Consider the following 22694-nt stretch of genomic DNA (forward strand, 5'->3'; position numbering starts at 1 on the left):
TGAAGAAAGATGAGGGCTTTTATAGCATAAAATGCTATATATAGCCAGTCTGGGCTCTGCTCACTGACAAGGATGTCCCCAGGTGGGAGGTCCATTTTTGTTGTAGTATGGGGGTGTGGGAAGAGTGGGGTTTGGCTGCTTCTCTTTCTGCTTTCCCTTGGGACATACTAAAATGCCACTCTGCAAGAGTTGAAGCACAAGAAAGGAGTTCAGGTTCCTCTGCAGGATTTCTCAGCAGCCTCCACACACAACAGGGTCTCCAGCCCTGTCCCTCTTCCCGAGGGCACTGTGCCCTCTGTCTTGTCATCGTGCCTCTCTCAGTGGATTCTGCAAAATGAAAAGAGGTCTGCTGGTGAGCATCCAAAGCAATGAATCTTCAAAGTTCAACCCAGTACAGTTTCCAGCTTTGTTTTTTTTTTTTGCTTAGCAGTGCTTTTTATTTCAGTATTCCAAGCTAACAATTTTACTGACGTGTGAGTACCTTTTTTTTTTTAAATACTGCATGAAAGCTATACTTCAGTGGTTGATGTCTGAGTGAATTGGAATTCTAATTTCTCATTATCTGCTGATATGAGTGAAATATTCTCAAAAGATGAAAACCTTTGTCCTTGCAACATCAAGGCTGGTCTAGTGTATCGGGGGCAGCAGCTAAAAGCACACAGTGCCTAGGCAACATGGGCTTTTTTTAAACATGTGCTGCTCTTAAATCTCCTAAATTATTAAATTTGACTTCAGCAAAGTCTCTTTAAATATGCTGCATTATGCTGTAGCTGCCTTCTGAATTGCCTCAAGAAAATCCTATTGCGAGTCTCTCCTGAATTGAGGGCTTTGTTGTGCAGGGGAGACATCTGGCTTGGAAAGTACTGGGAGGAGCAGTGAGGGTGAGGCAACTGGGGGCACAGTTTTGGTCTTGGTCTTACCAATGTGTGTGAGTAACTTGAGGTGTCAGTGGAGCCTCTTGGTGTTCAATATTACAATATATAAATAATAAATAAAGTTAAATAGAAACTGACAAAATTAAAGCTTTGGGGATAGGTTGGTTTGGGTTTTTTTTCGAGAGGAAAGCCAGAATTGGGAGAGAGTGTCTCAGATAATTTCCTGAGAGGTTTCTTGGTCGTGTTTCTTTGAGCCTCAGATACTGGGATGTCCTTCAAGAGTCTTTGCTTTAATTTCTTAACAAAAAAACATTTCTTGCTCTGATGTTTAGAGTGAGAAACTTGTAAAAGCAAAGTAGAAATGCTCCAAAATAAACAGGGTCTTAGTAAGAAACCAAATTGTTTTAGATTATTTTTTTTAAATTGTGACTGTGTCCTTAATTTGGCAGAGAAGAAGGAAAATGGGCATATTTTCTGATTATTATTTTTTAATGCGGGAAAGGGAAGCTTGGTTGCATTGCAGAGTCCATTCCTGTTCTTTTCTCCCTGGTCTCAGTGTGCTTTGTGGTACCAGTATTCCCCAGCAGTGTTTCACTCCTGTAGTTGGGCATTACAGGAAGAGCAAGAAAACATCAGAGCTCATGGATGCTAATCTGTGTTCTGCTGCTGATTTATGTTGTGTCCTCATGGCTCACTTAATTATGGCATCTTTTCATTTTCCAAGAATTTAGGGTAATAATATATTGACTTTTTTTTTTTGGAGCAAAGCATTAAGACTGATTGGCCTTTCTGATATGGTAAGTGGTTACCCCAGGGAGAAATGAAACTGTGTGTTGACCAAAGCAGCAGACCAATATATGGATTGTGCTGTATGGATTGCTGTGTCCCAAGGGTCTGCCTGTTGGCCTCTGGTGAAAGAAGAGCACAAGGTTTTCCCCAGCCCTGAATGCTCACCATTTGTTGTATGCAAATGAAATACTCGGAGCTGGTATCTAATACCATCAGCCAGGCCTGGCCCAGGGGTCCTGTGTGTTATGCTTATTGTGTTTATGTTATGTGTTTTATATGCTCATTGTTTTGACTGCACAAATGTCCTGCAGACCCTTTATCTGAGGCAGAAAACCTTCCAGTGCATCCCACTATTTGCCATGTAGGTATCCTCTAAAAAACTGCAGTCAGATCTCTCTGTGTGTCCTGACTTCTCTCTACTCCCTTTAAAATGTAGCAACTTCTTATTTGTATCAGTGTGTCTTGTTAGACTGTGGTGACCAAAGGAGGAAGCTTTAAATTTTTTTTAAATTTTTTTTTTTGCCTCTCCCAGCTGCCAACAGAACAGTGCTGAAGGAAGCAGCTGTACCTGTGCACACTTGTATTGGGCACAGATGTCCTGCTGCAGTGACCAGACTCTCCCAAATGGGCCCCGCTGGTTAGGCAAGTGCAAGTTGAGGCTTTTCCTCTGGCAAGAACATCCTCCAGAACACTGTTTGCAGGGGAACCAAGCATTGAAAAAGTCCATTCCTTGGCAGCAGTGAAGAGAATGTGATTTGCAGGGTCCCTGGTTAAAAAAAGTACTAGGGCATAAAGAAACCTGTGAGTGAATGCTGTATATATGGTCTGCAGGTTGTTTATGTAATCTGCCAGGACTGCTAGTCCTGGGATTTCTGCTGTCTCAAGTACATTTGAAACTCATCTGGTGTGACTGTGTCAGTGAAATCAGTGAGTATCTTTACCTGTAGGGTCTAGACTGACACAACTTGTGTAGGTGCAGCTGCATTATATAAAGGTGGTTTGTGTGGGGTGTAGCTCAATCCACATTTTCAGCCAGATTGAGCAGCAGTGGTTAAAGTGCTTGTCATGCTATAGCCATTTTCAGGTTGTGGAGGAGGATGTGCCAGTGTAACTAATGGGATAAACTTTCTGTGGTCTGGCAAGTGCTCAGTCGCAGCAGAATGAAGTGAGCAGCTTGTTTGATCAATGAACTGCTGCTCTTCAGAGCCTTGGGAATAGTAGTGGAATCATACAGGTTGCTTAACTTCTCCTTGCTACTGCCTAGAGCAGGACATCTGAGCCATAGGTGAAGAGGTGTATGAAGGACAATAGAAATAGAGAGGAGAGAGCAGTTTGCAGGAGGGGTAGGAAGATGGAGATTTCTTCACAGCCAGTTTTGTCTCTGCTTCCAGGGAGCTTTGTTCCTTTTCAGAAGAAAGGTAGCAAAACCTGAAACTCAAAAGTAGAGTATCCAAAGTGGGGACCAAGGTCTGATCTAGCTCTACATCCTGTGCTTTTCCTCCACCTGGAAGCATTTTAGCCAGAGATTTTCACCATCCCTGAGTCTTGGTCTTGAGCCTCTCTCATGGAGGTGAGGGATCCAGTTCAGCTGCTACCTTAGCAGGTGATGAGCAAGTGATTGCTTTTCCACTTCTTCCATTGCCGAGATAGTGACTGGGAAGTTGACCTGCACTGGGAAATACTGGGATGTATTAAACAAAAATCGAAGTGTATCAAACAGTCCCAGGAGGACACGAGCCCCCTTTGGTTTGCAAACTGCTGATCTGCGTGTTAAACCAGCCAGAGAGAGGGAGGGGTTTCGGAATCAAAGTTGAACCCACAGAGTTCATTCATCATTTTTGTGCTCAAGAAGGCCTAAACAGATCATCTATACTATGGTGATGGTCAAATGAGCAAAACATTCTTGAATGGCAATTATTTTCAATGTGCTAATTATATGTAACCTGTTGTGAGTGGTTTAAAGGTTCCTGCCAGATCGATGGAAATCTGCTTTTTTACTGGGAGTAAGAACAGGTAAAAGTGCCTTAAGCTGGGCTGCAATGCAGGTTGGCTTGTTCTGAACCACTGAAGATTGCAAGAGCTTGATGATGTAGGATGTTTGGTGGGAGTACACGGAGGTTGCCTTTCTCATCCAAGGTTGTAAAATGTGATTTAGGTGTCACTTAAATGCTTTACATGTTATAATTAACCAGCCTTGCAAAATTTCTCATCCATTTGTCGCAGGAACTTAATTTAAGCAGTAAAACATCATTTGTTTTCACCATTTTTTAGCAAGGAGAATTTTTTTCCTGAGCTCATAAATCTCCTATTTGGTTTTTTTTTTGGCAAAGCCAGACTGAGGGAGGAACCTACTTTCTGACCCAGAGCGTGATGTTTGGAGCACTGTGAAGGTGTGGGAGCTGGGGATGGTGGATGATGGCTGGGGATTTCTGCTCAGTGTTTACTTCTCCTGCATTCTTCTATGATCTCTGTTTCTGGAGGCAGAAGGACAGACCTGGAAACTCATCTGACAGTCTGACAGCTTCTGTGCTGGCCAAGTGGTGTCCTGCTGGTGCTCTGCCGACCTTAGACAGCAATATCACACCTTGTCAGGGCTGGCTGAGGGAACGCCTTGAAGAAGCCATTTCATTAGTCTGAGGACACTGGGTTGTAGCAGGAATTGCTGAATTCAGCTCCAAAACCAGGTGATCATACAGAAGATGTTTTCATGGTCTTTGTGGGCAGTGTGAGCTCTCTCTGACTGCTTTCAGGCACAGGAGTCTGTCTAGTGACTGACAGTGTCCTTGTGCCACGCAGGACAGAGGAGCCAGCCAGGAACAAGGTGCAGGAAAGGCTCTCCTCGGGTCCCTTAATCAGCAGGATAACAGGGTAAATTTGGGGTAAAAGTTGATGTCCAGTTTTTAAACCAAGAAATAGTTGTGTTGTTGCTCAGATGTCCTTGCACAGGCATTGCTGCACAGCTGAACATGCCAGGCACATTCTCATAACCATGCATGAACAGAAGATGAACATGAATAGCCACATTCTCCTAACAATCCACTTATCCCCGGAGGTGTGAGCACTTTTCACACTGAAACCTTTTAGACAGCTACTAAATGACAATCTCTACTGCTTGTGTGTGCCTTGTTTCAGTGGTGGTGAGGAGGGAAAATTAGTTTTTGTTATCAAAAATAGTTTTCTTAAGCCACAGCCAGGGCTTTGTCTTATCCTCTCTCCCTGTTGGATTTGAAGTATGTATGAATCATGTCTGTGTGCACATGCTGTGTGTGAGATACTGCAGTTACATCTTGGGGATTGAGGAAAAGTGATTTGGCACAAACGTTTCTTAAGCACCACTTGCTTTCACTTTTTGTATCTAAAGCCTTTAAATAACTTTTGTATGTTTTAAGTAAATAATTGGTGTTTGATGCTTGTTTAGTGAGGATACGTGTTAAGGATCTTGAAGCATAATTTCTTGTTTGTCCTTAAATTTGGAAAGAATCCTGTTCTGTCCCTCTTCTTGCCTCCCACTAAGGAGGCCATGGAGATGCTCCAAGGGCTGGAGCCCCTCTGCTCTGGAACCAGGATGGAAGAGTGGGGGTGTTCAGCTTGGAGAAGAGAAGGCTCCAGGGAGAGCTCAGAGCCCCTTCCAGTGCCTACAGGGGCTCCAGGAGAGCTGGAGAGGGACTTCGGACAAGGGCCTGGAGTGACAGGACAAGGGGGAAGGGCTTCCCACTGCCAGAGAACAGGGATGGATGGGATATTGGGGAGGAATTCTTCCCTGTGAGGGTGGGGAGGCCCTGGCACAGGGTGCCCAGAGCAGCTGGGGCTGCCCCATGCGTGGAAGTGTCCAAGGCCAGGTTGGACAGGGCTTGGAGCAACCTGGGATTGTGGAAGCCCATGGCAGGGGTGGAACAGGATAGGCTTTAAGGTGTCCCATCCAGGCCAAGCCATTCCATGATTGTATGGTATTCACAGCATACACTGAACTGCCATTGCCTCTGAACAGCCTGCTGGGAATTTGCTGTGTGGAACAGTTCCATTGTTGTGGATCTTATTGTCCCATCCCTCTCATATGGGTCCTTTTGAATAACCTTCAAGGCTGAGTTTCTAACTCGGACTCAGCTGCCAAACCAAGATCAAATAGACTTGTAGCTCGTGGGCTCAGAAATGCTCAAATGATGAATCAAATATTGGTTAAGAAATAAGAAGCCCTGAAACTCAAGACTGCTCCAGTGGAGCCTTTATCTCCATCCCACATCCAATGTGAATGTAAAAATAAAATAGTTTGACTGTATGAGCAGAAATGGGGGTAGATTGGCACTTGCTTCATGGCTTTGGATGCTCTTTGTTTTCATTTTAAAAAAGCTTTGACAGTAATTGGAAGAGGCTTTTGCTGTGGTGCTTTGGATCTCCTGCTCTGTAGTAATAAATGATAGGTTGTTCTCCTGTAACCAATAGCCCTGTAAGGTGGAGCTTTTGGGTTTTGGAGTGGGTTGGTTGGTTAATTTTAAACGGGTAGTAGATTACAGATAGCTGAGGAATTTATTTCATAGTTTTATTATTTATTAAAATTCAAACAAAACTTATTTATAATTTCCCATATTCTTGGCCTCTGTTCTTTTACCCAGCTTTCCTGGTAGCATTTGTCACAAATGCAGCATGTGATTCATGAGACTGCAGTCTCAAAGGGCTTGGGAGGAGAGAATTTCTAGAAGTGCAATTATTTTTTGCCATATCCCTGTTGCTGTACACGCTGAGAGTTGCTGTTTTATGCCTTGTGCTGGCACTGAGTCAGATGTGCTGGCAGGGCAAGCTCTGTGCCTGAAGGGAGGCATTAGTGCTCTGAAATACCAGTGGCCTCTGTGGTGGGATACCAACTGTATATTTTTGTCTCCTGGACTTCCAAGAGCAGTGGAATGTTGATAGTACTAAAACTCTTCTTCACTTATAAAAATGCATTTGAGTTGCACAAACCTGTAATTTTCCAGGTAAAATGTTTTCTTTTTATATATATATACTGCATAAAGGGAATAAGAAGATCTTGCCACATTGGTAACATGTTTCATGTGGATAAACTTTGTTCATGTTGCAAAAACAACAGGCAGAAAGATGAGGAAAATCCATCTTCATGTCTTCAGTAACCATTTAAACTCCCTACTACTTCTCTTACAAAGTGTAAAGAGGTGTGATAAGCTCAAATACTATCCTGGGTCAGATCTAATAAGAGTTTCTGTCCTGCCATGTGCTTGAGGCAAGCCAGGCAAACTTGCTGCCTCTTTACTGAAAGCTGGAAATGGCTGTCAGGGAATTTGGAAGGGTTACTCAGCTGTAGGCTGCAAACTGCATAGGGATCACCCAGCAGAACAGCTGTGTGAAAACTCAGGGTTTGGTGTGTCACAGTGCAGGCACATCTTAAGGTTCCTGCTCCTCTGATGGTGGCAGTGGTGGCTGCTGATTTCAGTGTCTTTTCTCTCAGGAGTGTGCCTGGGTGGCAGTTTTTTTCACTTGTTTGCAAAGCCACCTCCAGCCAGTATCCTAAACCACTTGGGACTGAAGAGTGTTTCTTTTTGCATCAGAAACAAGTGTCCTTCTATTAACAGACTGCTTTTCTTTGGAAAAACAACTCTGAATTTAGGTCATGCCTTCGTCTCTTCAGAATTGCAAACAGAATCTCTACAGTATTGCAAAGGCTTATTTGTTTTGTTCTTTTTGTTCTTTTCCTCTTTCATAGCAGTGATTGAAAGACATCTCAATCTGTTCCCCTCCATCCAGCTCACCTGGATGGTGACAGGGGAGAGCAACTTCTGCCCTACCTGTGCTAGATAACCTGCTTTCAGTAGGAAAACAGTGGCTGGATGGGTAGGGGTTTAATCCATTACCATGTTTAATGGTTAGGCCAGATGTCTTGTCCTTCCCTGTGCAAGATAAAGTTGGGTTGTGTGCAGCCTCCACTCACACTCTTTTTTAGTATCTGGCTAAGGTGGGTGAGCACACCTGGGAATTACCAGCACATCTTGGTTACTGCAGTGAGCACGTTGCCTGTTTCAGAAAGAAATCACAACTGTTTGCACCGAATGGCATTTTGTGTAATCGTTGCAGATAAGAGAGAAATGAACAAAGCCACAGAAAATCTTAGGGTCAGCACTGCCCTTAGTTATTGTTTGTTCTCTGCTCCCACGTGGACTGATAATGAGCCTTTCTGCCTCATTTAGTTGTATGCTTGATAGATATATGTGGGAGTCTCTATGTGTATCTACTGTGCCTGCTTGAATAGACCTTCCTTGTATTTTTTTTCCTACTATTTTACTGTTTTTACTACTTTATGGTCTTTTTAAAAACTGGCATTTAGGAGAAAATGTTTTGATTAGGCAACTGCGTGGCTTCTAGTGCACAGGATGCACTGCAGCATTCAGCTCCCTTTAGAAAAAGCTCTAATCTGGCTGTCAGCTGCTTGTAACTATTGTCACACATTCTCATTTCAGAGACTGTGCATGAGTGGGGATGACACCCCTCTTTTCTGAGCTGGACTGAGTTTGGTAGCTGGGACTCTTTGAGTCTTCTGCTATTTTTGTCCATTTGTGAAGTGTTGATAATACTTGGCTCTCTCATAGGGCTGTCAGGAACACAGCAGGCTTGATTTGGCACTGACAAAATGGAGAGAATCTTCTGTGATATTCTTGGGGACAGTATTGTTCTGCCAGCCTCCAAAATTGCCAAATACTTGTAAGACATTCCAAAATACCAGTGTTGCTGGGGAGAGCAGGAGGGAGAGAGACAACTGGCTTGTCTAGTGGTTGAGCTCCAGGTCTGTGCTGGGTTTTGTGGAAGTACTCTCCAACCTTCAAATTGCTGATGGTCTGTGATGTGATGGTAAAACATGCAGCTGGTCCCTGTATCATCTGTAAAAGACACATCATGAGCATATTAAGGGTAAATTATGAGCTGTGAGAAATTACAAGGGTTTTAAGTGTTGATGGAAAAGATTTGAACTAGCTGGGGTGGCTTGGCTCCTCCTAAGGTGCTCTGTGTGTGGTCTTGTATTTCAAAAGTTTCAGTGAAACCTCTGCATCACAGAACAGAACATAGGTAAATTTTGTGACTATTCTTCATTTCTGAAAAGATCTTTTTGGATTGCTAGTATTGCCACTACTGTTTGGTGGTGCTCCAGTGATGTGTTTCCTGAAGTTGCTGGGGATGGGAAGATCCTCATTCCAGGAGATGGGTTGAAAAATCCTCTGCTCAGTCTCATTTTCTTTTTTAGGCTATTTTCATTAAAAACATTTGCATTCCCCAAAAGTGGGATGTGTTGAGATGGGTAAGAAAGTGGCTTGCAGTATCTCTGACTGGCCCTCTAAAGCAGGGGTGGGGTGATGAACATTCACTCCCATGTGCATGGATGTCACGCCTCTAACATGTCTGCTTTCAGCTGCATTGTGTCCATGTATTTGAGAAGATAAAACAAGGAAAATGAAATGTATCGGCAGGGCTGTTTCTCTGCCCCCTCAAGGAAATGGTTCCTGAAGATCTGACTGACTTTGGGTCTTTCCTTTCTTATGCAAAGCGCTCATACTCTTAGCTCCCCTTATATTAGGTGATAAAGCAAAGCTTTTGTTACCTGGTGAAGCTCCTGAAGGTCATGAAAGTGATTGCACTTTTGAGTGTTCAAAATCGCTTTTGCAAACCCTGCCAGGAGGGACTATTCTACCTGGAGCTATTCCATGCCCTCCCAGGCAGTGCTTTGATGTTTCTCAGCCCTGACAGATGAATTGTGGCTGAAAAGCCATTGCTGAGGACTGTTGCTTTCCAAGGGGATGTGCAGCTTTGTGCTCTTGGTTGCTAGATTGTTTTCTCTGGGTACATTTCCTTGTTAAGCAATCTTCTGATGACATCCAGGATCCTTCTTCACGTGCTTATGGATGCTGTGAGTGACATGTGATGGTTGCACCACCTTCTAAAGAAAACTTGGTGCCCCTCCTAGTTTCGTTTGAACTTGCTGAGGTGGGATGGCATCAGCAGGAGGAGTGAGAAATGTTGTTTCTTATCGGGTTCACCCTTGGACCGGGACTGAAGAACTTGATTTAGTTTTGGTCCTGCCCCTGATGTTTTTGGCTGAGTCCACTGATGTCAGTCCCTCTCCCTGTGGTTTAACTTTTGCTGTTGAGCTGTTTCAGTTTGCTGTAAAAGAATAGGCTGTACAAGGGCTATATGTTAATAATAGCTCTAGGAACAGGGAAATCATTGACTCTGGGATGAATATGATAACCTTAAAGTACAGCATAGCATGGTACTGACAACCCTGTAGTTATTAGTGTCATGTTTACTCTCTGAGTGAGATGTTCTTAAGCCAAATTTTATTTCAACCAACAAGTAAATAGTCTACTTTTGTTGTTTCAAATGAGAAAAGTTGTTTGTGCTTAGTACTAAATTATCATTATTAAATTAAACAATCAGGAAAAAGGATAATGTTGAGTAGAGCAATAGCAGTGTTTTAATTATGTGAAACTCAATCATATTTTCACTTTGCTGGAATCCAATACACAGGCTGGAGACATGAAAGCTCTGAGTGTGACAGAATTACTAAAGAGTGATAGCACCAGCCGGGATCTTGACATGACTGGGTGTTCTGACTTCCTCACTTATGTCACACAGAAGGGAATGCTCAATGGTTTGGGTTTTTTTTTTTCCCTTTCTTTTAAAATGCTTTTCAAGCTTAGTGCTTACCAAGGAGTAGGTCCCATTCAGGGACTGTTCTCAGTGCACCATAGGAGTCTCAGGTCTCCAGAGCTCCCATTCCTTTGGGTGGCTTTGATTTCCTTCCAGTTCTTTTCCTCATTAATTTGCAGTGCTCCTACCCACTGCTGACTGGAGCAGTTCCTGAGCAAGCCCTTGTCACTGGTGCCTCTGGAGTAAACCTGCAGTCCTGAGATATCCCAGTATACCTTAACATGACCCTTCTCTCTGCTTTGCACCCATTTGCAGTATAAATGTGTTTGTAATTGTCAGAGAAGAGCTGGTGCCTGGAGGTTTGTGACCCTGCCTGGGCCTTTCAGAATGAATTGCAGTCTTTCATCTACTCCGAGGGTCACATTCTCTTTGTAATTGCACTGAAGTGACTTTCCACTGCATTTGGTACATGCATGCAGACATGGCATAATTTGTTCTGTAAGGCACAGCCTCCCCATAATTACAAGGAATATGTAAGCCTGCCTGCCTTGAAGATGGCATTAGGGTGTTTTCTCTCATTGAATGAGCATAAATCTTCTGACATGGTCTCATTGGTTCCCTGCTGCACTTTCACCTTCCAGTAAAGAACAGAATTTCTGTTTGGATAATTCTCTTCACTGGCCACACTGGTGCAAACTGGAGGTAAGCTTACAAGGATGTGTGACATTATCTGTTGTGACAGATACAAGTGCTGGTATTCTCCAGGGAGCAACCTGTGTTCCAGTATCCCATCTGTCCCAGAAGCCTGGAGTATGTTGTACAGGAAACACAGACCTCCTTGAGCTTGTGATGTGTTTGTTTGACTGCCTGCGACTCTGGCTGGTCATGCTGCTCTCAGGGAATCCAGGGATTTCTTCTCTTTGCTCACTTTGAATAAATCAGTAAATAGTTCCCTAGAAGCGACCCAATAAAAGTCTGGGTCAGGTTTTAGCCTCCTGCTCCATGTTTTTCAGGTTGCTTCTTTTTGACCCAAGGGGTACCTGGAGGCCAGGTTGCATATCACCATGTTGCTTTTATCTTTGAGGTCTCAGACTTTTAATCTCAATGATGTCTTTGATAAAGAACTTTACAAACTTTGCTCATTTGTTTTCTGTGATATGTGGTTAAAGAACAGCAGCCGTTGCTTTTTTTGGATGAGATTAGCTCTTGTAATTCCTTCTGTTTTTTGATATTTGTAACTGCATTCAATTTTAGTCTGTGTGATGGCAGCTAGAGGCAACATTATTTTCTTTATATGAGTAGAATTTGCTCACTAACGCTGTGCTGCTACAAAAAAATCCCCCCTTAAATCCTCTAAGCTATTTGTACTAATCCTCATTACTGTATTTCATGCATTTTTATATTTTGTCTTTGCTGCATTTTTCTCTTGTACCTAAGAAAGCCTTAAAATAGGAATTCTGGAATAGAAAAGGATGTGTAAGAAGATTGCAGATTACTGTTGGTTTTCTAGCGGCCATTCTTTTCATTGCTGTGTTAATATAGAGGCTTAATGAACAAGTTTGGCTCCAGGGCAAGGCCAAGTGCTGCTCTGAACAGCAATTCCCATCTAGTATTCCTCTGAAATGAAGCATTTGCTATCCTGCCAGCTTTTATTTTTTATTATTTGTGCCTATTGCACTTGTCAGGGTACAGTAAAGGGTGCAGTCACTCAAAGGTGCTGCCTCAAAACTTGGGGAGACCAATAGTGATGCCCTTGGAGCAGTTGCTAACGCACATTTTGGATATTCATGCCTAAATCTAGAACTGTAATGATTCACTCCATTCCCCTTTGACCTTCTCTTTTTTATATGTGCATTCAACCAAAACCCACCACCCTGTCTCCTGAGGGGTGACTCTATAAGGACCTAGAGAATGTTTTCAAACAGAGCTTTTCACTGAAGGAGGACAGGTTTAGGTCGGATATTAGGAAGAAATACGTGGCTGTGACGGTGGTGGGGCACTGGGACAGGTTGCCCAGAAAAGCTAGGTGGCTGCCCCATCCCTGGAAGTGTTCAAGGCCAGGTTGGATGGGGCTTGGAGCAACCTGGGATAGTGGAGGGTGTCCCTGTCCCTGTTCTGGCCCTGGCAGAAACTAGGGTCCCTTCCAACCCAAACCAGTCTGTGACATACTTGTTTGGTGAGGGTGTGCAGCCTTTGTATTGTGGCCTCCCCGAGATGGTGTGCGTAGCTGTTTGCTTTAGCAGGGTATTTACATTGCTAACACCTTCCCTGGAGAGTTTCATGTTCTTCTCTCCCCTTTCTCTTTCAGGCCATGGCCTGTTTGCTTCTCCACAAAGTTCTGCTACTTCATGAACTGAAGCTCTTCATTACAGAGAAGGAATGGGAGGAATTGATCAGCAGAAGCATCAGCCAAGTGACAGAGGTAACAAGCTTCAACGTGTTTAAAGTACAGATGACACCTAATGAGTGCTGTTTTCATCTGTCTGGTGCTCGGTCTCAGAGCTGCAGTCTGGGACTGTGCTCAGCTTAAGAGGTCTTAGAGACCTTGTGCCTGCTGGCACTAGGTCTGAGTAGTACCCACCAGGCTGGAAGATTTCTTATAACACCACTGTGATGTTCCTGGTGCAGCTCAGCAAGGCTGTGTATGGATCCAAGAGACAGAGCTCAAATTTTAGGGAATACACTCATACAGATCAATTTAAGGTGTTTTTAAAAAAAATATATAAAAAGAATGGAACGGTATTTTGAACATGAATTTCAGGACATGTCATGCAAGTTCTTTATTGGAATGAGCTTCAGAGCCACAAAAGTAGAGCTGAGGTGCACTGGACTTTTGGCTCCTGGTGCATTGCAGGCCTTCTGGACCAGACTCCCTTGCTAATATTGTTCAAAAGGGAAACCTTAAAATACATTGGAAAATAATTTGTATAGAAGAAACAGTGACAGAAATTGCAGGGCTCCCGAGTCAGTGGCCAGTGCAAATTGTACCTGAGGATGGTGTTTGGGTGCAGCTGTTACGTGGGAGATAATCTGTGGGACAGGAGGTTGAAGAAGCAAATGCCATTCACTTTTATTCTTGTGGATTGATGTGAGGGGAACCAAGCAGCCAAATTAATGTTGTGATGTGGTGACTAAACTTGATGACGTGGGAGATTCCAGTGTTGGAGTTTCTGTGTAACTGTAATAGTGACCTCTTTCTAAGGGTGGCTTTCATTCTTTACTTACTTCTTCAGATGCTGGTTACATGGTAATTTAGGCTATTCTATAATTTGCTGTATTGAAACAGAACAATTAGATCTGTTTCTTTTTGTCAAGGAGGAACAAAATCTTTGTTTAAAACAGGGAATTTAAAGATGCTGTTTATAATTCTGGAGAAAGCAGGTAATCCTCGGTTTCATTAAACACTTTTTATTAAAGATTACATCAGGAATCCAGTGGGTGGAGTTAGGTATGATTTTGTTTCTCAGCTACATAAAACATACCACTCCTCCCAACCTGGTCATCTCCATGTTTTTCTCTAGCAGCTGAATACATGCAGAACTCAGTGATTCACTGGGAAACCACAAACATTTACAATGCCTTTATGTTGTTCTTGTTAGGGAGAGTTTAGCATCTTGCAACCCATCCAAGATTATAATGAGTTTTGCTATTAAAGTTTCCTCAGTGCCTCTCATTTCTGTGGTCATGTGTGTTTAAAGAAAAATTCCTGAGAAATACTGTCAGTTTGTTTGGGTTGTCCAAGGTTTACCCTGCGGGCAGGAGGCCTCCCATATTGTTAAATGGCAGTGGCATATAGCTGCTGGTTCTCTTTTTGGCCTGCAAAAGCCCTGATATAACATTTTTACAGACTGCTGGTGGTGTTCATACATGTGGGGGTTTTGCCTCCCTTCCTCCTGCTCCCCGCCATGTACTTAACCCAGCTGGGTGTGGCTGTGTGGGGCTGGGGCAGCTGCACATTCAATATTGCTGTAGTGAGAAGGGGTCAAGGACTTTATATTCCACATAACAGTTTTGATTCATAGCCAAAGGCTGGCACTTGTGCTGCAAGACTTACTAAAGCTGGAAAAGGAATTCTGTGTCATTTTGGTGGTGCAGAAACACTTACTTCCCTGAGTAAGAGCTGTAGAAACACGTAGTAGCTCTATGGTGTAGTAAAACGGTGTTCTCAGTGTCATCTTTTGAAGATGGTAAAAAAATCTCTTGTAGTAAAAGTCAGAGGCTGGAAACTGAGCAAATTTAGAATCTGTAGAAAGTATGTATTTGTCAAAGAGACTATTCCATCATTAAAGGAACTTGCTGAAGAGTTTATTAGCCCTGAATCTCCAGGTGGAAGTTGTGTGCTTGGCTGACAGAGAAGCTGCAGGTAGGGTAGAAGTTCCAGGCCCAATGTTGAAGTTATGGCGTGATGTCCTGGGTTGCAGTGTATTCTGTTACCATCTGCATGAGCTGTTGAAATCAGGTGGAGCAGTGTTTCCTTGCCTCCTCCCCCCAGACTATCTTTCTGTTAATGGCCCATCAATGCCATGCTGAAAGACTCAGGGATAACTCCCTCTGGACTATCTTCTGTTAACGACCCTAATCAACACTTGGCCTCATGACTCATTACCCCATTGTGAGATGCTCCACCCAGAGGGAGGAACCCCAAGCATCCCATCGTGGATATAATCTGGGACTCTGAACACCAGAGACAACCCTTCCACTGGATTCCCAGAGGACAGGAGCTACACAGCCACCACTGGACCTTTCCAAGGAAGAGCAGACCCCTTTACTACAGGATCACTGCTTCCACAGAGCCATCGCACCTGCCCTGCTCACCGGGAGCCGCCAGCGCCCCTGCCGGCTGCGAGCGGAACTGCACCCGAGGGGAAAGGGCCCGACAGCCGAGAAGGCTGGGACTGGGTTTGGGATTGTTTGCTGTTCCTGCCACAGTTATTGCTGTTTGTTTGACTGGTTATACACATATAGATACATAATAGTAAAGAACTGTTATTCCTATTTCTCATATCTCTGCCTGAAAGCCCCTTAATTTCAAAATTATAATAATTCGGAGGGAAAAGTGGTTGCATTTTCCATTTCAAGGGAGGCTCCTGCCTTCCTTGAAAGACACCTGTCTTTCAAACCAAGACAGATGAGTTTGTTTGGGAAGAGCTTGGACTAAACAACAGCCCTTTTTGTCACTGCTGTCCTGACATGCTTCTGCTTAGCTGGAGGATTGGGAGGATGTTTGCAGAACTCTGAGTTTCTCCTGCAGCTCAGTCTCGTCTCTTTACTTCTGAGACTTGTTTCCATAGGACATTCCAGGTCAGCTGTGATTTCAGAGGTATGTGAGTGAGTAGATGCTGGCAGATGTGGGTGCTTACCTGTGAGAACCTGGACTGAGAGCTGTGGGGTGTTGTGGAAAATGATGATATTTATCGCCCTGCCTCTGCTTGAAATGTTTGTATTTGTTGTCATTGGCCATCCCTGCCACTGTCCCTCACAAATAGCTGTTATAAGAAGAAAAAAATTATAATCTAGAATTTTGTACTTTTCTTTGACCCAGGGAGAGGTTTGCAACACTTTAACTGATGTGCACTTGTAATTCAGGCAGTGCTGTTGCTCACAAGGAGACTGTCACCTGAAGGCTTTGCTGCACTCTGTATCCTGGGTCACATTTGCAGCTCGGAGGCTGTAGCTCCCAAGGTGCAGGATTGCCCTGGGAGGCTTAAGGCTGTCAGAGAGGACAAGATACTATCTCCTGGTGTCTGCCTGCTTATCCTGTCTCGCCTCAGGGATTGCACTGCATACCTGCTGAGATCCCTTGGTGAGGAGCATCCTCACCAGGGAAATCTGGGATGGGTTAGGCAGTGATATGAGCTGGAACTGGGGAAGAAGCAATGTGAGACAAGTCTTGGATATCACTGAATTATGCAGGCAAAGCTAAGAGGCAGATGAGGGAGAATCAGTGGCCAGGAACGTTAAGTGAAGAGACAGGTTCCCGAAATAGCAGCTCCGGCTGCTGCGAGGCAATGGCTCTTGTGCTTACATAAGCTAACTTGACCTTATTTGTTCCCAGATTGTTTAAGCATGCTTACAAAACACACATCGTGGTCATGAGGGATCCATGTTTGCCCTCTCCTTGCTGTCACCAAGGCAGGTCTTGATGTCCCATTGGGTACTTTGGAGTTGACTTGCTCGTGTGAGAGCGCTGCTTGCTGTTGGTGCTCTTGGCTTGTGCTGCTGGGTCACCTGGGCAGAAAGCCTCATCCACAGCCCTTCACTGCAAAGATGAGGAAGCAGAAAAACAGCTCTGGCACAGTTTTGGCTTCCCAAATCTTAAATAGTTACTTTACACAAAGCAGAACCTTGCTACAGTTGTTCAAGTCTGTTCTAACTGGGGGTCTGGATGACTCAGTTTTGTTCATGGTATAAAGAAATAAGAGTTGCTTCATGTTATAAGTGACAGAGCTCACCTGGGATGCTGGAACGTTTGACAGGAACATCTTCTCTTTGTTCTTTATCAGTAGGTCTAAAAGTGCTTTACAAAGGAAATTCGAACCAGTGAGTTGTTGATGTAATGCAGAAAGTATTTTGCAGAAACCCAAGACATAATGCATTTGGTTTGCTAAAGTCGTTCATCCTGTTTTACAGGTGACGCTCCTTGGCTGGGAGCTGAGCCAGGAATCAAACTTGGGTCTCCGGAGACATCTCAGAGGCCCTTCTTGTGCATGAACAGTCTGTCTGTCTCTTAACTTGGTTTCAGAACAGCCCCGTGTGTTGGACAGTCATCTCTGTCCCGCGGTCATCTCTGCTGATTGTTGTGAGTTCAGGCTGCCCTGAATCACACAGTAAAGTATTGCAGAGCCCGAGAGGTCCAGTTCCCCATTCCATACAGGAAGCTCTCACACAGTTTTGGTGAGGGATCTCTGGGTTTGCTGCTATAGTTCAGACGCTTTTTTACTCTATCCAGCATCTCTCATTTTGATCTTTCAGCTCTCCTGGTTGTCACTGTAGGCACATCTTGGTGTTTCCTTCCCTTGTTGAGATATATTTATGTTTCCTTTTTATATGTTGCAAAATTGCTGTCTCGGCTTTGGAGAGATCTTGAACTGGTGCCAGTTTTTTTTGTAACTCACAGACAGATTTGGGGCAGGAAGTTCCAGGTTCTGAATACGTAATTTCATTGCCTTTTTTTGTCATCCCTTTCCTAGGGACCAGCTTGCCCTCCTGAACTGAGATGCTCTATGTAATTCCCAATTTATGCTGAAACTCCCAGTTATGATGTGAAAGTCAAAGGGAGTGGGAATAGTCCAGAAAATATGTATTTTGATGGCTGTGAACTTCAAAACAGAACAGCCCTCAGAAAACTGTTGTTAAAACTGCTTTCTTTGGCTTGAACACAGTGGTTTCCTGAGGGTTTCCTTTGTCTTTCTTCTGCAATAAGTACATCATAAGAAGAGACAAACTTTACTACTGATTTTCCCTTTGCTTGTTTTGTCGGTGTCATAAGGAATGGGCAGAGCAGACAGTGTTCCAGTAGGCTGTTTGACACCCAGACAGGATCAAGGCATCCTGCACTGTAAAAGTGCTGACAGAATCTGATACCTGAGTTTGGTGCAAAACCAAAGCACTCCCGGTCACCAGTTCTGGAGGCTTTCAGATAATTACACGTAATCCCAATGAGATGCATTTGATGCCTCCATACACTTAAGTCATTGCTTAGGCCTGGACTGGGCAGGCATGAATGTAGACAGATAGGGAATTACATGGCCTGGGAAGGGATGGCATAGATAACCCAAGACCTCTTTTTAACAGGAAGTTACTGTGTGCTCCCTGAAGACTTTTGTTGTATGGCATTCCAGGGTTTTGTTACCATGGTGTTGTTCAGTGAGGGATTTAAAATAACTATCTGGAGCTACTGAGAGAGTAGGGGAGAGAGGGATATACTATCTGGCCTTCCAGTGTAGACATGCCCTTAATTTCTGAAGGGCATCACATTTGATTATCGGTGTCTTAGTTTGTAGTGAGATAAATTATTAAAGTGACTTAATCAAATCTCTAAAAAAGCCATCCTTCAATTTTTTTCCTTGAAGATTGCCTGAACTTTTATCTGTCCATCTTTATAAATTCTTAATTCACTGCCCTTTCTCAGCCTCTTAGCTTGTAAAATGAGGCCAGTAGTGGTTTAACTGATATTTTCAATGTGCTTTCAGAATACTGGATGTCTCTGTGGAGACTTCCTTCTCTTCTGTTCTCTCAGCTGTCCTGTGTGGTTTTTCCCTGCTGCATTTTCAGCTGGCCTTTGGAAGAAAAATCAGATCATTAAACTTGGGAAAGCGTTGACATTTTCTGTGAGAATGGCTTCTGGATTTTTTGTCTCCTCCCTGTAATAACTGCCAAAATAAATATCACCAAAAATGTCCTTTATTTACACCCTTCAGCATGTGGGTCTGCTTAGTCCCCTGCCTTCCCTTCTTCTCAGTCAGGGGCAGGCAGAGACTTGGTGGTTCCCTCCTTTTGGGAGCATTTCTTGATGACTTCCTTAGAGATGCAAGGAGTAAGTTTTGAACATTTATGCTTTCAGTCTTTAGAAACTTAGAGAAAATGGATGGAGGAGGGACTGTCAATGCTTTTTTTCTGCCTTTAAGGCTCAGTAGCAGCTGCTGTGCTGGTCAGGTGGGTGGTGTGAGAACCTGTCCTTGTGTGCCTGTGTACCTGGTGTACATGGAATTGGAAATGGATGTGGCTCTGTGGATAGATGGAAACTGGAATGAAGAGATATACTCCCCTCCTCTCTTCTTTGTCTTCCATGATTTAGCCCTAAGTTCTGGTTTGGGATTGTATAGTGAATATTATTGTCTTGGTTTTGGAGACAAATTTAGGAGAAAACGGTGTGAAATGAGTGTTTCCTCTGAACAAAAGAGCTCCAGTAATCCCTTTTGCCAATGAGAGAAATGGATACCAGTGGGCAAAAGTGAAAAAAACCTCCTGTTTATGAGCAAAAAAAGGGTGCCTGCAAGGCACAGAAAAAGAAAGAAATAAAAATATTGAATAAATGCTAGATACTGAAATTGTGGAACCTTACCCCCGCCTCCATCGGCCGCAGGCGCTTTCCCCTCGCTGCAGTTCCGCTCACGGCCACCAGGGGCGCTGCTGGCTCCCGGCCGGGCAGGGCGGCTGCCATGGTTCCCCGTGCCAGCAGGGGGCGCTGCTCCGCCTCCTCTCCCCACACGGCAATGGCGGCTCGGCCGCCGGGAGAGGAGGAGAAAGGGCTTCCTTTCAAATTCACAGGGGGAGCCGAGCCTGGTGCCCCTCTGGATAGCGAAAGGGGCTGTAGCAGGGACTTCAGAAGCAGGCTGAATGGCAGGGTGGGCTTCCCCAGGGCAGCAAGTAAGAGGCAGCAGAAACTCTGCAGCTGTAGTGGGAGGCATCCCAGCAGGCAGGGGGGAAACAGCCAGAATGTAGCACAAGCCCGGAGCAATGGCAGAGGTACGGCGGGGCTGGGCAGCAGCAGCCCGGCTCCCAAACACGGCAGAGAGAGACTCCCCGGGATTTCTCATCGGCGCTGGCTGGGCCCTGGGTCTGGGCTGTGTGGAGGAGGGGGCAGCCTCCCGGTGGTCCCGGGTGCTGGAGTGGCATGCACTGGCTCTGGGCTCCCCCAACAGCACAGCAGCAGAGAAAATAAAGCAAGCCAGCAAGCCCAGTCACAGTGCCGAAGCAGGCAAAACCCACAGAAACAGCAAGATCCCTGGTCAGAGATGCCGGCTGTGTGTGTCCAGTCAAACAGTCCATCCTAAAAAGTGGGAGCTGCTTCACCCCGCCCCCAACTCCCTCCAGAAACCCTGGCCGGACTCCCATTCATCACGAATAGTCCCAGGGCCAGGGAGGATGGGGGGGGAGGGACAGCAGCCACCCCAGGCACAAACAAAACAGATCAAAAACCCCCAAAATGGTATGGGATAATAAACCATTCCCAAGGCAATTATCATGAAAGGAAATATGTGGGGCCAGCGTGTCTGAATTTTGGGAAGCTCAGAGTTGACTCCTGGCTCTGTCACAGTTTGTGTGGCATCATGTTACTTGGCCTCTGTGATATACGGGGAATGATGCTGGCTTACCTCCTTCCTCTCAGGAGAAGCACAAGCAGAATTACAGGCGAGGCGAGGGCATACTGAGCATACGCTATTTTGTATGCTCACATGGGGTAGTAACAGGAGCTGTGAGCATACAGAATACTGCAGTCCTTCAGCTTCAATTTCCTCTTAACCTCTCAATAACACAGGAAGGCTCTGCCCTTCCCAAACCTCACCTCTATGGTGATGTGGGAAGTCTTGTACTTTGGCTCAGGTACTAGACACGGCTTGTAGATCCCACAGTGCTCTTGCTGGGTTCCTCTGGGTGTGATTCCACCACAGGGACCTGAGCCACACCACCAGCAAAATCTCACGCTGTGCCACTGTTCTGGGATCCTGCATGCAGCACGGAGCTGGGGCACAGCTTCGACCTCAGCATTCGGAGCTCAGACCTCTGGCACTTCCTCATTGTGGCTGAGGACATTCTGTGGGGTGGAACCTTTGCTGAACTCTGCTGCTGGAGAAGAGACTTTACCCCAGGAACCCCGGGCTGTCCAGTGGTGTAAGGTTGTGGAGGGGTGTGTCTGCAGAAGGACTTGGTGCTGTGTCCAGCCGTGAATCCGCACATTCATCCGTCAGTGTCTGCTCTGCTGTGTGCGAGGAGGGGCCGGATGGAGGTAGCGCAGTGTGCAGAAAGAATGCAAGTTGGCTGGGCTTCTCCAGCTCTCAGTGATGGATCTGTCGGGCTGATCCCATGGAGGGGAAGGGCTATTTGTTTCAAACAGTGGACTAGGCTGAAGGACATGCTGGGAATGCATAAATATTAAATGGTATTCAAAGTTCCAGTTGGGAACTGAGCTTGTCTCTAGTGGCAGGGCACTGAGATGCTGCTGTGAGTCTGGGCTGAGCGTGTCCCCCCATGGTCTCTGTGAAAGGGGCAGAGGTGCAGGCAGGTGTGGATGTGGAGACTTCCAGGAACATTGCATGGCTCCATGTAACAGCATATTGCCATCTCCCCTGCAGGGAAGTTGGGCAGCTGGGATGCTGACTTTGGCTCTAGGTGCACATACAGAGCTTTTGCTGTGTGACGGGTTTCAGGGGAGTTTTGGACTTAGAAACTGAGCTGCGTGGTAATAATTACCTGCCGGCCCTCTGTCCTACCTGTGTGACTGAAATTACTGCAGCTATGCACCTCCTGTGCTCTGACTAACTTGTTTTACACTTGGTGAAGATGGGGGAATGCTGTGAAGTGCAATGCCACATGGAACGAAGGCTGGATCCTGCAGTAGTTGGGATATAGTCATGTGTGATACAGGAATGAGAGATATAGTAAAACCCACTGATTGTTAAGATGCTGGCAGTGTGAAGTTCTTCTTGTAGAAATCTGGAAGCAGAGAACTTTAGATCTAGGAGTGCCCTCTTCCAGAAACAGCCAGAGGCTTTTGGAAGCGGCGTGTCTGACATAACAAGACAAAACCTTCTCTGCCAGCTGAATCCACGTAGGGTGAGGCAGGAGCTGTACTGCTATATTGGCTTGAGGTGAGATGGGAGTTCCAGCTGTGAAAACTGCCTCCATAGTTTTTCCTTTTGAAAAATGACCTGCCCAGATCTGCTGACAGCTCAGATGTACAGGCATGATTAACCATCACAGGTATTGCTGAGCTGGAACTGGAACTGAGATATCCTGTGAAATGGGACAGGCTGTTCCTGAAGCAGCAGAGTAAGAAAAGCAGAAAATGGGAGAAAAGCAACATAAATCAGCAAGTGATGCCAGTGTAGCTGTTGGGTATAAATCATGTGGTCTCTCTGCTTTTAGTAGTGCGTAATTGGGTTGTGTGACCCTTGGGCTGGTAATGCTTTCAGAGGCCAGGGAAAGAGGGAATTAGATACCTCTGGAACAGCACATGGCAGAGAATCACAGAATAGGTGGTTGGACAAGTTCTTCTGGGTTTTCCTTTAACCCTCCACCACTGACCTGTAGCATAGCTGGAAGCAAACCTCTGCTTTGTGCCTCAGTCTTGCTATGTAAGACAGATCTTTACCAGCCCTGTGCAAGTGTTTGTGATCTGATCGGTGTTCGAGGCTCTCCCGGGGGTGCTGCAGAGGACTGAAATACTACTTCTCTTTTTAAGGCATGTTTGCCATGTGTTGCAGTTTGCCATCTGTTACATAATAGCTTTTGCTTTGATTTTATGATTGGATTGTGTACATTCCCGAAATAAAATCAGGGTAGGCCTGTAGAATGATTGACCTCTGCAATTGGGGTGGCAGAGCTGATTTCATCTCTCGGGGAGCTGAATGAGGGAGCAGAACACAGCATGCAGACAATGGT

At 45.1% G+C, this 22694-nt stretch overlaps 1 protein-coding gene across 1 annotated transcript in view; it reads left to right on the forward strand.

The window, feature by feature from the left end:
- MYBBP1A (MYB binding protein 1a) overlaps window positions 1-22694 on the forward strand; it is a 59101-nt gene that overhangs the window by 30834 nt on the left and 5573 nt on the right. The window contains exon 24 of the mRNA XM_069033398.1: window positions 12619-12732. Coding sequence (XP_068889499.1) covers window positions 12619-12732 — 114 coding nt within the window. The remainder of the gene's footprint in view (window positions 1-12618; window positions 12733-22694) is intronic.

The sequence above is a fragment of the Aphelocoma coerulescens genome, chromosome 19 (genome assembly GCF_041296385.1).
Source record: "Aphelocoma coerulescens isolate FSJ_1873_10779 chromosome 19, UR_Acoe_1.0, whole genome shotgun sequence".
NCBI lineage: Eukaryota > Metazoa > Chordata > Aves > Passeriformes > Corvidae > Aphelocoma > Aphelocoma coerulescens.